General features: G+C 44.2%; 1 protein-coding gene across 1 annotated transcript in view; it reads right to left on the reverse strand.

The window, feature by feature from the left end:
• The window catches only part of EFNB2 (ephrin B2), a 43,459-nt gene that overhangs the window by 20,287 nt on the left and 5,674 nt on the right, over positions 1-17,498 (reverse strand). The window contains exon 2 of the mRNA XM_082602242.1: positions 32-315. Coding sequence (XP_082458368.1) covers positions 32-315 — 284 coding nt within the window. The remainder of the gene's footprint in view (positions 1-31; positions 316-17,498) is intronic.

Consider the following 17,498-nt stretch of genomic DNA (forward strand, 5'->3'; position numbering starts at 1 on the left):
CTATAAAATAAACGAATAGAATTATACTTACATATAATGTAATAATCTCTGTTCTTCTGAAATTCTAGACCCCAGAGGTTAGGGCTGAATTCTTGGAACTTGATAGTGAATTTTACATCTTGATCTGGTCTGGCACAGTTGAGGAGAGGGGTATTTTCCTTCTTAATAGTGCATCTGTCTGCTTGGTCTTTATCCACCATATAAACTTTATAATATTCATACTGGCCAACAGTTTTAGAGTCCACTTTGGGGCAAATAATATCCAATTTGTCTCCTATCTGTGGGTATAGTACCAGTCCTTGTCCAGGTAGAAATCTAAAAGCATAAAAAAAAGGCGCCATTGAGTTGATAAAAAAAATAACAGTATTAATGATAAGGACAATATAGCCAGACAACATCAAGAATTCCAAACTACAATTTTATAGAGCCACACTTTTATTGACCAAACATCTCTGAGTTCAGATCGGCATGGGATGAATGTATTTAGGAGTTAAGCTTTAAAGAAAAAGGAAAAGAAAAAGAAAGAAACCACACTCCTGACTTTACCCAGTAGGATCAAGTCAACCTACTGACATTTCTTTACCACCCCCTCGCTTGTAATATTTCTGTGCTCCTTTGTGTAACTTCACAATGACTTTTCCTTGGTGGTGACTCAGACCTTCCCATCTGTTCGTTATTTTTTAACCACTGGCAGCCTCAGTTTATTGGGCATGCCACAGAAAGAGGGCAGCAATTCCAGGGAACAGTGGATGCACTAAGACTCTGTTGTTCTGTTAGTTTCCATTTGCTGTTGATGCTAATTAACAGACAAGTTTCATCAAGAATGTTTCAAATTACTTATCATAATTAGTCAGTCACTGATGAAATAATGGGTTTTTTTTATCACCCTGAACAAAAGAAACATCTTACAAACCCATAAAAGATAACCAGAAATAATTAGTTGGAGTACTGATTCAGCTGCAAGATGAAAAGTCCCCGACTCGGGAAGACAGCAACTACTGTCCCTGTCCTTGCCCCACAAACCCTTTCCCCCCTCCCTTGAGATGTATTTGCTCCAATTAATTCTTAGAAGCAAATCTTTAGAACCCAAACTACTGATACACTATCCCCTTAACGCTTACAGTTCACAGCGCCCTCCTCCCCTTTCTCTTTTTTCCCAGCCATGCTGCTGAAAGATCTTCCCTAACGGGGAGTTTCTCGGAGAAACTGAAACAAGAGCTTCGTAATGAACATTCTTCTACAAGTGCTAACACTAAAAACACACTGAGAAATCTCATCTTGTTCCTTCCGAAGGAGCCAAGCCTGCAGGCTCATTAAAATATTAAAGCCGGAGAACAAAGCATCACGTCTGAGTCCTTCCAATCCAACCTCTTATTGAACCAGGGAAGCCCACCAGCCATGACGATGAATGGGTCATAATTCACAGAGAGAGAGGGAGGGAGGGAGGGAGTGAGAGAGAGAGAGAGGGAGAGGGAGAGACAGACAGACAGAAAGACAGACATGGTGGGGGGGGAGCAAGAGAGAGAGAGAGAGGGAGGGAGGGAGGAAGAGAGACAGACAGACACAGACACAGGGTGAGAGACAGACAGAGAGACACTGGGTGTGGGGGGAGAGAGAGAAGAGAGAGAGAGGGAGGGAGAGAGAGAGAGAAAACCAGGATGACGGGCATTGCCAATTTCAAATTGATACTGAGGGAACAGATGATGATGAATGCTAATGAACAGTATTAATTTTTCTGAAAAGTGCATGAGGTTGATTATGAAGCATCATAGAACATAACAGAAATTACATTACAGATTTATATTAAAAACCAATACTCTTTATGGCAGGGGAAAAAAATACATGTTGAACACAGTGGCTTGTCACTCTTCCTTGGGAATGTGTTCTTTTACAATCCCAAAGGGAGGGCGGCCCCCTTTCTTATTTTTTTTTAAACTGAGCTTGCTAAAGCAAGGATATATGACATTTATTTTTTAAAAAAAAAGTTGAAAAAGTAAAGTGAATGAGAATCACCTAACAAATTCTTTCTGTGAAGTAGCACTCAAAATGACTATTTTTTGTAACAATGACAAATTTCAGACCATCATGTGCGCACCCTTATAGAATTATCTAGAACTGTTGACAAATGTAGATCACCACTTAGTAAGAGCCTCTCTGTGAACATCTTGGCCATTTCTGCAGTTTTCTGGGGAGGCGCATGGGAAATTCAACTCCAGGGGACTGAAGGCCACCAGGGTTTTCTCCCTGCCCCCCAAAAGGCCAGTGGTCTCCATCATCTTTGTGGTTGAAACACAGCTCTGGTTTCTGATGAACAGACTGAAGGACTGAATCTGAATATCTGAGGCTTTTTAGTCTTTGCCCCACACCCCGGTGCCCCAGTGATTCTGCTGGGCTTGGGAAGCAGGGGCAAAGTGCCTGGCAGTCGATATAAACTAGCTATGGTGAGTGCTACACGGCTCACCTTCCTGACGCATCCTTCTCCTCATGTCTTATTCCTCGACCTTCTTAGGAAATCTTCACTGCACCCAAGAACCAGAGGCCAGCTCCTGCCTGGGGTTTCCCACCCCCATTCCAAACATCTTCTCTCCTAAACCGGCTTCTTTACCAGCCGGCAAAGAGCAAGCACCATGTTAGCTGTAGTGAAAAGTATTTCTGAATCACAACAGAAGTCTGCAGCCTGGACACCAGTACCTGCCTCTTCTCAGCTCGGATCTCCACACTGAGGGACTTTGACCCTGGACCACCTCCCCGGGGGGCCCACCCAGGCTTCAGACGTCAGGATCCTGAGCAGCCAGATGGATCCATCCTCTTGTCCATCCATTCAATTCCTTTAAGAGAATGCATCAGACCTGCCCTCACCCCCAAGCTGTGTATTGTCTTTGCACATCTTAGAATTCTCCCACATCACACCTATGTCTGAAGCTCGGCTCACCAGACTCTTCATTCAAAATGCTCCCAAGATCCCGTCTCCTTCACAAAGATTATTTTTTCCTGCTTAACCAAAGACTCACTGTTGATTTCCTCCCTGCCCATGTGAGAACCTCATGACTCTCTCTTCACTCACCAAATCCAAGTTCTAGTTTTTGCTGGGGCTGATGGGGTCAAGTCAAGAACAGAGGACACATGGGCTGGTTTGGCTACAAGGATCTCTGCACTTCAGTCTGTATTTTCAGAAGGTAGTGATCACGCAAAAAGCTTTAACGGTCAGTGACAGGGGAGCAATGTATGCCAGAGGGGTTAACCCATGGGATGGCTTTTCAAAATAAAAGAGAAAGGGAGGAATCTCCATTTCAATAGCGTATTTGATACACTCATAAAAAGTGAATCCTGATAAATCCCACTATTCCTAATGCTTTAAAAAGCATTAGTTCACTTTTCAGAAGACACTGTGGCAAAAAGTTAGGCAAGGATTTGCTCCTTCACCGTGAAAAATGGTTTCACGAGAACAAACGTATGGACACCAAGGGGGGAAAGTGGGGGTGGGATCAATTGGGAGATTGGGGTTGACATATATACACTGATAGCTGTAAAATAGATAACTAAAAAAAAAATTTTTTTGCTTCCTTATTTAAATCCATATAAAAGAACCCAATATTTGAGTGCTTTAGTGGTTTACTTTTTAAGCGTATATAGGTATACAGATATACAAGCTGGTTAGCACACCAGTCTCTTTAATTGCTGACATTATGGTTTCTCAGTAGACAAAGACTGTGGTTGAGCTGAGAGCCCAAATCATAAGTTTCTTACGTTATCCCTAAGTACATCAAGCCCAGAAGTCTCTTTGCTCCCCTGGGGCCTTCACAGTTTTTTTAATTGAGATATAGCTGATTTACGGTACTACATTAGTTTTAGGTGTACAACACAATGATTCAAAAATTTTAAAGTTCTCCATTTAAATAATAATAATAATTATTATTATATATAATAATCAATTATATATAATATATTAATATCAATTGTTATATAATTAATTATACATATAATTGATTATATTATATATAATAGTTATTATAAAATATTGGTTATATGCCTTGTGCTGTACAATATATCCTTGCAGCTTATTTTATACATAATAGTTGCACCTCTTAATCCCCTGCCCTGATCTTGCCCCTCCCCCCTCCCCCCACTGTAACCACTAGTTTGTTCTCTATATCCGTGAGCCCTTTTCTTTTTTCTTACATTCACGCGTTTGCTTTGTTTTTTAGATTCCACATATAAGTGATTACATACAGCATCTGCCTCTGTCTGACTTATTTCACTAAGCATGATACCCTCCAGGTCCAGCCATGTGCTTCACAACATGGGAGCAAACAGAGTAACGTGAGTGTAACAACTAAGGCACCTCCACACCAGATGCTCTGAGTGACAGAAAACTAGGATCTGGATCGTCAGGACTTTACAGTCTAGCTTCCTGAGGGCAGGCAGGTCCCACGTGTGGCTGACTCAATACTGAATGCCCAAGGTCTGACATCTGGTAGATGCTTAAAATATGAAAGAACAAATGGCAGCTAAGATACACACAATAAATTTAAGTCAAATTTAGTGCCACAAACTATTGATATTTGCAGATCACAGGCACGGAAGGAATTCTGAAGATAGGATGAGCTCGAGTTGGGATGGGGGTTGCTGAGAGCAGAGCGGGATCACCTCCGGTATGATGGTGCTTCTGGACGGCAAGGAGCACTGTGGATGGAGTTTTGGACCTGTTCTCTCAGGATTTAAGAATATTGGCAGTTTTCTGGAATCCCTTCCTAGTTAAAATGCAAGGCAATTCACCACCTCCAGACGCACTAATAACAGAAGCACTGCTGCTTTTGAGCACTTATCCTTTTTTTTTTTTTTTTTTGTGGTGCGCGGGCCTCCCACTGCTGTGGCCTCTCCCGCCGCGGAGCACAGGCTCCGGACGTGCAGGCTCAGCGACCATGGCTCACGGACCCAGCCGCTCCGCGGCATGTGGGATCTTCCCGGACCGGGGCACGGACCCGTATCCCCTGCATCGGCAGGCGGACTCTCAACCACTGCGCCACCAGGGAAGCCCTGAGCACTTACTCTTCGCTAAACACTGATCAAAGCACCTTCCACCACTGTCTTCATTCAGTCCCTGTACACGTGCTTGACACGCAAACCAGATGAAGACACTCCAGGCCAAAGGTGAGATGCGACAGGAAAAACCCCTTTGCCTGCACACTTCTCACCTCTCGCTGCATCACATTAAAGCATAAATCTGGTTTGGGGAAATGCAGCTTTTTCTAAAAATTGAGCTTTTCATAGACAAGCCATGAAGTTAAGGGAAATTAAGAGAAAGTCCATCCACATGCAGGCATCTGCCCAGGCTTCAGAGATCAGGTTACTCGGCAGCCAGATGGATCCACCTTCTTGTCCAGCACAAGGGCGGCCATCGGCTACCCCTGCCATGTCCTGGGAAGCCAAAGGCCAAAGGGTGAGGAAGAAACTTACCACACATGGAACTTGTGTTTTAAGTGTAATATTACAGATGGATCCAGATGATTCATGAGAATTGCAGAATGTACATGGAAAGGAAACGGGGTGAATTTTTTAGTAATATCATTTTCAACTGGAAAGCAATGCATCCTATAGGTTATAATCAAGCCAGTAACCACAGAGTTCTGTTTTTGAAGCCAGGTCACTTATATTTGGATTTTGTTACCTCAGGATTGCTCGGAGACTTTAACAAGTCGGACCACATAGCACATCTATGCCCTGAATACTTGGTAACAGTCAACAAGACTTGTCTTATTATTGACTTTGGAAATGTTTTTCTATTTTTTTTTTAAGAATAATTAGGGTGGTGACAACTAGCTAATTTTAAATTACTACACTGACTCTGCCTAGTAAATATGAAGTGCAGATTTCTTTTTGTATGACGAGATAATGTCCATTTTTGTGGCCAAAGACACCTAGAGGAAAATCCCCATGTTTGTAACCCATACCACAGAGGTGAGGTTGTTTCTGTTAAACCATATCCAAAAAACAAAAAAGTGGTCAGAAGTCTTCTTTAATAGTATCTGATGGTTTTTAATTCAAAACAAAAAACAAAGGAGACTCACAGTGCTTCTGTCTTATACAGGAGAGCGAACACAGGAGGCCAGATCTCTTTCTGGGCCACGTACTCAAAGTCTGAGCAAGTCACCCTGCTGTGCTCCTGGGACGGGGAAGCTGCATCTTCCTCCCCATCAAGAGAGTCTGGGGTCAGGACTGCTTCCTGGGCATTGGTGCTGTGGTTTTGTGTCTCTCCCTGGAGGGTTTCCCTGGGATGCCACAGCAGTGGGGTGTGCTGAGCAGAAATAGGCAACTCCTATGGTTTTTCCCAGTGAATCATTCCCAAGCAAGACAATAAGACGTGATGACTCTGAACTAAATCCAGAGACAGTATAACATGGAATAAAATGGAAACTCTGAGTAGGGTTTCCAAAGTTTCCCTGCCCGAAATGAAGTGATTGTTTTTTGTTTTTTATGGGTTTTTCTGGCCACACCATGTGGCAGGCAGGATCTTAGTTCCCCGACCAGGGATTGAACCTGCACACCCTCTGCAGTGGAAGCTCAGAGTCCTAACCACTGGACCGCCAGGGAAGTCCCTGAAATGAAATGATTTGATATTAGAATCTGTTTTTACCTTCCGATTACCTATCAACCTGAATCCAAGTTTTTAAAAGTTATTCACCAAACTAGATTCTAATACTTCCACAGGGAATCGATCTAATAACACACATTAGACTTTAAACTTTAATAATCTAAATTAGATCTCTAATAATCTCAATCAGACATTTATACTTCATTGTAGGAACTTCTGAAATAATACAGCCATATGTGACACAACATTCTTTTTTTAAAATCTACTTTGTTGGAGTTGATTTACCATGTGTTCATTTCTGCTGTACAGCAAAGTGATCCAGTTATACATACATACAAATTCTTTTCCAGATTCTTTTCCATTTTGGTTTATCACAGGATATTGACTAGAGTTCCCTGGCGACACAATATTCTTTAATGTTTTAACCCACTCTAGGAACACATGCTCGTTTAAAAAACTAGCATAATATGCATTTAAAGCCCAAACCTGCCACTTAAGAGTTCAGGGGTCACGACACACAGCTGTCTGACTGATCAGAACATCACATGTTTTGATCTCAAGTCTGGACCCTTCTGTCAACCAGCATCGCATCCCCAGGTGTCACAGGGTAAATCAGATGGGGGCAATGGTTGCTTGATTGACTTCTGAACCTGGCCCGATGGAACAGCAAGATCCACGGGAGCAGGGAGCTGAGATGCTCGGGGCCCGCTGGGTAGTGGAGCCACAGCTGCTCTCCCCATCCCCCCATGGATGCCCCGTTTTCCCTGCTTCTCTTTTTTCCCCTTCCCGCTGCTGCATCTGCACCTGATCATAACACACGCACCTCAGGACAAACGTGCAATGAGTTCTTACACTTGTCTTCAAGGTTGCCAAAAACATGTAGGTGAACCTAGAAGAACAGCCAAATCACTATGGTCCCTTGATGCTGAAAGAGTCTGTGAAAGGAGATTTGAAGTAAGAAGGCCTTGTTCTCCTGAGGGAAATACTACGTGGCGATATATAATGGAAGGCTATGCCAAACTACCATATAAACAAGGGCAAATCAATATATTGTAGCCAAGTGCAAATATATCCAACTGGCACAGAATGAAAGAGATCAGAATGAAAGGATGCAGACAGGAATGACCACTTTCTCTGTCCAAACAAATAACTGGGTCACGTAAACCCCCTCCAGACAGACAGGATCACAGTGCTTCTCATTTAAAGAGTGTCAGCTCAGATCCAGAGCCATTTCTGTGTACCGTTGTACACGTACAACTGTAACATCTATTTAAATGTCTAATCTTTCTGCATACTTATGGCAGTTATCATCCGCCTGAGAAACAGGACCATCTTACTCACGTAACAGGACCAATGCAAATCCTGCCAATGTGCAAAGTAGGGGGAAAGAGACCTACAGATGATGACTCTTCTCCCTCTGCTAAGCAAAAGAAGATTCAATGTCTGAGTGAACAGACTTTACTTTTCCATGGAGAACTGATTTTTCCTTTCGTTTCAAAACTACATCATTAGACTACATGATTATTTTAAGTAAATGGCTAAGTTCAGTTGAAAATATACACACATACACAGTAGGTGGTGTGTTCTTCTGCTCATTTTGCTGGCGATACAGACACAGATTTGGTCAAACACAGGGCCTTTATCTGCGTCTGCTTTGGGCTACTGGATGGTGGACTTGGGGTAATTTTTAGCTTTCTGTATTTTTCGTAATTTTCTGCAATAAACATCAAATGCTTTTGCGATCAGACTGGAACATTCCGTTTCAATGTACAGTTTCAAAGAACAAACCATCGTGCTCTTGAGCAATCTTTCGTCACTCTGGTTTAAACAGAATATTCAAGGCCTGTAGACTTTTTTAACTGTTTTGTGACGTATTTTCTGAGAATACAACTAAATAAAATTCTTCTTCTCTGAATTGTGGTCTATTTGACAATCAATTCTTGAGTCTACAAAAGCTGTAGTAACACACAACTAGTTTAAATAGATGAAAAATGTGGGGTACAGTTTATGCTTAATCATTCAACTGCACAGATCTGGGAGTTGGCTAACATTTCAGCGACACTGAATCCCAGCTTTAGGAACAAGTTTATTACCCTAGCAGTTGGCACACCCCAAATCATACCACAGAATAGGTTTATTCTCAAACCAGAGTTGTGTATTAAGTACACTTCGAGTTTACCACATTTTGGAAAACATGCACTTTTCCCAGAAAATGCTTTTAGTTTTAATTAAATGTCACAGGCTGTGGAGGAAGAGCAGTCAGTTTGTAAACTGGTTCGTCTGATGAGGACAAGCCACTGCTGCTTTGCTGTCACCGAGGCTCATCTTCCCCGCTCCTTCCTGACAAAAGATGCTCGCCGCTAGGGATGAGCCCAAAGCCTTGACCCCATAACCTCCCCACGCACTCGGGGCCTTCCAGCTCTATGTGGAGCTAACACAGCATTAACACAGAAGCCCGACATTCCTTTCAGAAATGCTCTGTACACTTGGGAACATAAATCCCCCAGAAAAAAAAAATGACTTAAATTCACGAGTATGTGAATTTGATGGCATATTTCATCAACAGGCAGGATATCTGGGCTTGCCTTACTTCCGTTTTATGTTAGATTGCTGCCATGGCTTAATAAGATCAACTCCAAATGCCCCAAACAGAGGAGTTTGTCATAAATGAATAAAACTGGGGCCCAAGAAAGACTCAGGTAATATCGACCATAAGAAATACTGGGGGAAACAATTTTTCTGTTTTTGTGGATAGCACTTTACTGCCCCCTTTTGCACTTTCATATCAGAACAAGTTTCTGCCCAAACTTATTCTGAAACCAGAGAGATAGTGGGGTGTCACTATAGGGTGTCAGGCTGATACAGAATTAGGTTACCAGACACCACGCTTGGAGGAACAAGTAATTACCTTAAAACTTCAAGTAAATGCACCACTATCTTCTCAGTGGCTTTAAAGCTCCAAGAAATAAGGTAGTAATTGGAGGCTTTCATTGGCATTTTCTGCTGTATGGGTGCTGGGACAATTGTCTATTTTCACAGGTGCCCCTTCTTTCACACTTTTCTAAAAACAAATATCATCTGCAACATGAAACTGATGTATTCAAGGAAAAGAAGAGGTGCCTAAAAGCAGGCTCTACAATTCAGACCATTACAGGGTTCCAAATCTGAGAGCTGAGAGTGGGGGGCAGGGTGTATTTCAAACTTCACACTGAGGACAAAAGCAGCATCTTTTCAAGGCAAGGAAAGCTGAGAAGCACTGAAATCCACAGGTGTTGTGAGCCTCTAGCTCCCTGATCCGGTTTTGCAACTCTTCCCGGGGAGGTGGCCTCTTCATCTATGCAGACACTTGAAAGAACCCTAAAGTGCAGTATGAAGGAAAGTTTTATTTATAAAATTCTGATCTGTAGGGACAGCACTCAGGGGTCCCATTCTTGGCCCAAAGACCTCCACCTGCACTGGGCAGTCTGTGTGCGCTGCGGTGTATCCTTCTATTTCAACTTAATCCATTTCTCTCTGTCATTCTACAATGACCATACAAGTCAAAATAATATCAAATTTCACAGCTCACGATGCTGCACAATGGAATGGAAGCTGACCCCTTGTGATGTTAATCTTGTTTGTTATTTGCGATATGATGCTCAAAACACTGGGGGTGAAAGTAAATTTCATTTTCCAATGCTCAAAGATAAATAAGATGCTCACCATTCAAATTTTCGTTCAGGAAAATAACACAAGTATGTATTTAATTTTTTATCCGTACCATAATTTCCACTGTAACAAAACCCTCCAATTCACAGAAGGATCGACTGTAACGAGCTGACGTTGGAATAGATATCTTCATTGGTAAGTCAGACTTTAAGCATGTGATGGGCAGAGATCATGCTTTTCTTTTCCCAGGTTCACAGAGACTAGTTAATCTCTGGCATGGAATTAAAAACAAAAATCAAGCACCTAACTCAAAACAAAACAAAACAAAAAACCAAGGTCTTTATTTATGAAAGTGATCCAAACATCTCCTCCCTCAAAACTTTGAAAAAAAAAATCATGCCATGAATGTCATAGCTAGCTGAGGCAAAAGTCGGCGGGGAGGGCGGGGGGTGGCTGGAAAAGGAGGGCTGGGATGCTGAGATATGCAGTGGGAAAGTGGCTGGGGAGTGAATCCCGGAGGCCAACCTTTGTCATGCTGGCCTGACCACAGCAGCCCCATCATCCAAACGGGGATTTCATAACCCTCGGAGGCAAGAGACGGTGCAAGCTTCTTTCCCAAGTGTAATTTGTTTGCACCTGTACTGTCTTGTTCCATGCTCTTAGCAAGAGTCTACAAAGGAAGGTGGAACTCTCATTATTCATAGGTGAGGCCCCAGAAAGAAAACTGGCTTTCCTATAGAAAGAGCTGGTTCTCTGCTGTTTTAGACCTAAGTGTGGACACTCCTGTGCTCATCTACCTGAGTGTGAGCACCGCAGGGAAGAAAAGCATGTGGACGTCATACAGAAAGAAACGGACTGGCATTTTAAGAACCTGAAGAGATGGACTTCAGATCTTGCTGTGGTATGACAATCGAGCGCTCAGGAGCATCTCTTCCATCAACGCTGCTCATCCCTTTCATTTCCATCAACACTTTTTTTTTTCTTTTAACTTCAAAGAATCTTGCCTATTTAGAGAGACCATTCACCCATGTTTTATGGGTGAATGACACCTCTCCTTTTGGTGGGGAAAACAGCCCTGAAAGAAAGTACACACCAAGGGGATGTGATGCCCGCTCTCCAGGCTGGAGTGTGACCCCAGGACTGAGGCTGTCGTGGTCCCCGCTGGACCCCGGGAACCCCACCCCAGTGCCTTGCGTCAAATGGGTGTTTGTGTAATCATAGAAGGAGCACTTTCATAAGTAAGGTTTAAAAAAGAGACAAGACTAGTTCTCTCTTGGTATAAGCAGAGATCCCCCTTGCCAGGCAAACATAATCTACCAACACAATTTATGCGGCTGTGCGCTAGCCCCTCACAGCGACCTACACGGCCGCCTTCTGGACACTTCCTTCTTCCTGGCTCCAGAGAGGGTCAGGGACGTGTCTGCCGTGGGCGGGTGACAGCAGCCGTCCCCCTGGACCTCTCCTGGCTCTGCCACAGCCCAGAGAGCAGGGGCAGGAGACAGAAGAGAAAGAAGGCAGCTCCACAAGTCGGGTCTGCGCCGTGAACGTCAAAAAGGAGGAAACCCGGGACTGGGACACTGACTCCTACACAGATCATCCCCAAACTGCATAAAGCAGAAAAAAAAAATGTGAATGGTGCGCCACTGTAACTTTGGGGACAATACATTTCCTGCTCAGTCTCCCCAAGCAGCCTGGAATGAGCTTGACCAAAAAAAAACCACAACGTTACACACCCTGAGTTATTCAGGCTGCTACTGAACTCAGGGAGGGGGAACTGGACCATGACGGAGTGAGAGGATGCCCGAGGCCCCGAGCTCTGAAAGGAAGGAGGACCCGGTGGTGTGAGACCCCTGAGGGCTGCAGGTGAGCAGACCCTAAGCCCTGGGGAGATGCAACCAGAGGCTGCTCAGGAGTCAAGAGCACCCCAGGCCCACCGATCCTCCCGCCCTGCTTCCTGAAACAAACTGCTCCAAGCTCACAGAGCATCAAAAGCCAGATGGGCTACACTGAGTGAATCCACAGGCAGGGAGCCAGAAGCCCAGTTTGCTGTAGAAATAGGCCTGGACTTGATTTGAGTCTTCTCAGCTCTGACAAGCTGGAAGCTGGCACCGATCCCCAAATCCAAAATAAAATGGCATTTAATTGTGACTGGACTGTAAAAAAGATGTCATACTATCTCCTTAGCTTGACACACGCGTGGCATCGAACCTCATGGAACTCTCCTCTGAAACCTGACCTTGTCTTCTGCCAGCAAAGAAACAATCAGATGTTCCCATTTTTAAAAGGAAAATGTTGAGTCAAAGGAATAGCATGCAATAAATGCATTAATATGATAGACTTTCATAACTATCTAGTTTCCACCGGGTAGAACCTCGCTATCAAAGATTCAAAGGATCCATTTAGAATCGCATGCCCGTCATAGGAAAGGTTATAAATCAAGGTGGACAGGGAAGAATTATATGCAGAACCTTCTTTTAATCCACCTCATATGGACTGCTTTGAGCAAATACAGGCTTCATTTAATTATGTGATTTCTAATCACTCCATGTAACAGCCTAAGAAAGAGAGCTGGAGAATTTCGAGGAAGGACCCCGGAAACAGCATACTCAGGTTCAAATACAGATGGTACCCAGTTATTAGCTATATGACTCTGGGCGAGATAATGAACCAGTCTCTGCCTTGGTTTCCCCATTGGGGATCATGAAAGTATCTCCCTCAGATGGTTATTATGAAGGTTTAATGAGTCAGTATTTGTGGACCAGCTGGAACAGCCACTGGTCCCTAGTACGTGCTCTATACCACCGTTATTAAATGAAACAAACTGTGTCCACCAGGTGAGGAGGTTTCTTAATAAGAAACAGCATGTAACATTAATGCAAAAAGGCTACACTGCTTATCCCTATGGGTTGCCTTCGTGTATTCATTGAACAACCCAATCCCTTACTGTACCCTGCACATAAAGGGGATTCAGCCCAGGCCCTCCCCCATCCACAGTGGAGAAGCTGAATGAATTGAGGGTTACAAATGTTACAACAAAGCATCAGGGTAGGAAGCAGAGGAGAGAGCATCTAACTTGGCAGCTGAAGGGAAATAAAAAGGTGCCTCTTGTAGCAGAGAGGTCTGCAAGAATGAGTGGAAGTCTGGCAGCTAAACAAGGTACCACATCAGGGGCTTGAAAAGGTGCAGGCGCCATGGCATAATCTTTACTAGCATTTTATTTATTCTGCATTTGTATGTAGAAGGCAAACTGAGCCAGAGACAGGCACACAGTAGATGCTCAATTAACTTTCAACAGCATGAGTTGACATTTATTGGTTCGTTGTGCTAAGTCCAGAGCTAAGGTCTTTAAATCCTGACCACAGTTTTATTGCTTTTCTTCAGTCCTGTTAGATTACTGTCCCCATTTTAGAGACGGGACAAGTGAGAGACACGGAGGATTCTGCTCCCAAAGTTACACAGCTAAAAAAATGACAAACCTGGGAGGAGGCTCATACAGCCAGATTCCAAGGCAGCCCTCTTCACTAAACTAAAATAGCACTGGCCCGGCTCGCTTTGCTCAATTGAACTGCCTGACCTTTTCCATTATCAGCACAGGCCTTCTGAAAACCAAAAGGTACTGCTAATTCTCATGAGGATAAGGCGGCTGAGATCGCTGGGGTAGTTCTCCCACAGGGTCTATTGGTTCATTTGTGGGAATCTGTCTTTGAGCTCTGCTCAGACGTAGGAAATAATGTAGATGATTACAGAAGTACAGTGCAGATACTCGGCTCCCTTACCTGAAATGTGTTTCTTTGACTTGCTTGCTGTGGTTTTTGTTTCGGAGCTCTCCCTGGACCGCTGTCTCTCCTGCCTCAGTTTCCCCTCCCCGGGGAGGAACTCCATCCCCCTCCTTCCTCTGTTTTCACGGCCACACTTGCCACGCACCACGGCACAGAACGTGTTTCTTGCACCAGGGAGTCCCCCTACGTCCTTAGGATTTAAGTCTCTTGAGGGTAGAGATTGCTCTTCACTGTATTCTCAGAGCTTAGTGTAACAGACCTCACAGTTCATAAATGCTTGTCCAACAAATCAACGAATTATCTACCATCAACAATCAACCAAGCAAGAACGGAGGCCGAGAGTCGGGAGGCAAGGGCCATGGATTTCTTCAGGGATCCACAACAGCCTTTAAGAGGATGATGATCTAATCTTGAGTTGTTCCCCCCAAAAAGTTGTTCCCCCCAAAATTCCATCCAGGGCAACAGTTCTCAAGGTGTGGTCTCAGAGCAGCATCAGCTGAGATCCTGTTAGAAATGTGAATTTCAAGTCCCACCCAGACCTCAGGAATCTGGATCTCTGCGGGCGGGCGGCAAGCCTGTTTTAACAAGTGATTCTGATGCCCTAAAGTTCTAGAGCCGCGGGGCTGGAGGTAGATCTCCAGTAGCAGGTGATTTGTTAATGGGAGCGGCCAGAAACAGACATCTGGGCTGTGTCTGCTCTTCCGACTAATACTCATTGGATGTCAGTGCTCGCCGGCAGAGACTGATGACATGAAAGCATTCTGGTGCCTGCCTCTTAGGGATAGGCAGGGTGCTGAAGGGGATTAAGACTTGCATATGAATCATGACAGCGCCACGTACTATGTTCCTGCAGTGCCCTCGGTATTTAACTAAAGTGCTGTGGGATTACAGAGAAAAGACTTAAAGAAGTTATGTTTGATCTACACCATAAAGAGAGAGCAGTCATTTCAGGGAAATCGTGAAATTTAAGGACAGTCCCTTCTCATGGAGATCCATTTTCCCATAGACAAAGGGGGATGCAGGGCTTAGGAGAGCCTGTTTTTATCTAAAATGTACCCCAGATATAGTTCTGGTAAGCTAAGTGAAAACTGGCATTTTCTAACTTCTTCTGCAGGCAGATGCTTTCTGAGCGGGACTTGAACGTAACCGGCTCAGCCCCACTCACTCATCAGACAGTTCTCATTCAGGACAAATGTTTCAGACCACAGTGAGCCACCTGAACAGGGGGAAAGAGCCAGGACCGAGATTCAGAAGCATTTCAGCAGGTGGTGGTGTCACGCTGGACCTCGGGTTCCTCAGCTGGAACACGAGAGGCTGGAAGGTGGCATTTCAGACACTGGCTCTGCAGGTCAGAGCTTCTGATGTGCACAGGGGTATGTGGGTAGCACTCATCACTACTCTGGCGGAATACGGGAGTCATCAGTAGGTGAAAAGCACAGAGTAATGCCTCAGAGGCAAGAGAGGCTTAACTAGCAAGTACTGGTAGAAGGATCCAAGGACTGTAATTAAAATGGGATGCAACCAAACGTGAATTGAGAAAATGAACTGGATTGTTTCAGAGTTCCATATAGAAAACATGAAGAAAAGGAAGTTTTCCAAGCACAGTTCATGCATAGCCTTCTGAATGCCTGCCCACCCCTGAGGAGTTAGAACACTTACCTACCCGAGCTCTCGAGAATGGAAACAGCAAACTATTAACACTTCACTACTGCCAATTTTTTCTTCATGTTTTGTGTGCAGGATTACTAAGAGCAGAAACAACTTGTTTCCCTTCAACGGCGCTTTTTCTCCTACTATGGTTTTTTATTTGAAAACAGCATGTCTGTGTCCAAAGCCACAAAACACTTTGGACTAGAATTACATATTTGACATCTATACATGAAAAGGGAAATAAAGAGCCTCTGCTGATTCTCTGCAGGAGCCACAGAAATTGGTGCACCTGGCATTCCGTGTGCACGGAAAACGTTTCATAATTTATCACCTACTCTTCTCACTGGGCCGCCGGATCCAACCATCCTTATCCCTCATGCTCCTGCAAGAGGCTCTTGCAGGTAGAACGCAAAGCTACGTGTTGGACGCTGGTTTGTAAACAAGTGGCAGGACTTTCCTATATCATTTCTTTAATCACTTTAACCCTGTTCCTCATAGAAAGCTGGAGGCCAGGGCAATTCAGCCCCTCCTTTTGTCCTTTGCCTACCATAAATATGCACCAGTCTGCATCTGAAAGGCGGAAGGAGGCCGCAAGCTTGCTGGACATTTATCATGCTCTGTTCCCTGCTAACAAGCAAATACTCTGGCTGAATGGACCATTAGCAATCATTGTCAGATGTAGAATGCAAGGTGCTGGGATGTGACCAGCTTGTAAATTAGGGAGTGTCCGTTCTCTTTGATGAATCTGGACAAATGCACTGGATCTTTTGATACGTTTTCTGAATTAAATTAGAAAGGAAGGTAAAGTAGCTGGCACTGGGTAGGGCAGGTCTCTGTGCAATGTTTTAAATGTTTTTAAATGGTGAAAGCGACACAGTAATCACCAGAAAAATAGGCAACAAATGCAATAAATTCATAGCTCCAAACAGTTGAGTCAGCTCTCTGAGAATTAGCAACAAGATCCACGAAATGGGTCTGAAATAGAATATTTAGGATTTAGTGAAGATCTTCAGACATAGAATGTGTTCCTCTAGAGAGTCCCCATGTTGCTGTTCAGAGACCAGCCCTGAATCCCCTCCATCCACGCCAGCAAGACAGACACTTGGGGTGTTTGTAAGCTTTCAGTATTGTCAGCGTCTTAAGAGTTCAGACTTTCCTAAAGAAATGCTGGGACTTTTCTAAGGCCCCAAATAGGGGGCAATAAAGCACAAATCTCCTTTCCGGCTTGACACAACTGCGATGCCACTCTGCCCGCCAATCACAGCTTCAATGGCTGATTTTGGGTAACGACTAAAATGGAAAGTGTGGACGGCCAAAACAAAAGCCCAGCTTATTTACAAGGTTGTTCAGGACAGAGGGCAATAAGATTCAACAGCCTGGCGAGCTTCTGCTGTTTTTAACTTTCAGGCTGGCAGCACTTACACTTTTATAATCCTATCGTTTACACGAAGAGGGCCCGTCCCATTCAGCTCAACTCACAGGAGTGAAACGCCATCTCCAAAGGGCCCGTTGGTTTGCGCATATTGGATTGCTACCGACTGGAATGAAAACTCAATTCCCCTATTATTTGTTTTATTATATGTTTTTTTCCAGGGTGGGAGAGACAGAACTCAGAGGAGAGCTCTCTGGAAGAGGGAGGGGGACAATGTATCATGTTTACCTCGGCTTCTCCGGGGCTGAAAGATGGCTGAAATCAAAAGGTCTGTGTTTTCTTTTCGGATCCCTCTGGGCCTACCTAGCCCCTCTGGGCTCTGTTCCTCCCCAGCAGGTCCCTGCCTGGAGCCCAAAGAGATGAAGGTGAGCACCGCCAACTGCAGCTAATCCTACAG

Source organism: Mesoplodon mirus (genome assembly GCF_964341445.2).
Source record: "Mesoplodon mirus genome assembly, chromosome: 17".
In the NCBI taxonomy this organism is placed as follows: domain Eukaryota; kingdom Metazoa; phylum Chordata; class Mammalia; order Artiodactyla; family Ziphiidae; genus Mesoplodon; species Mesoplodon mirus.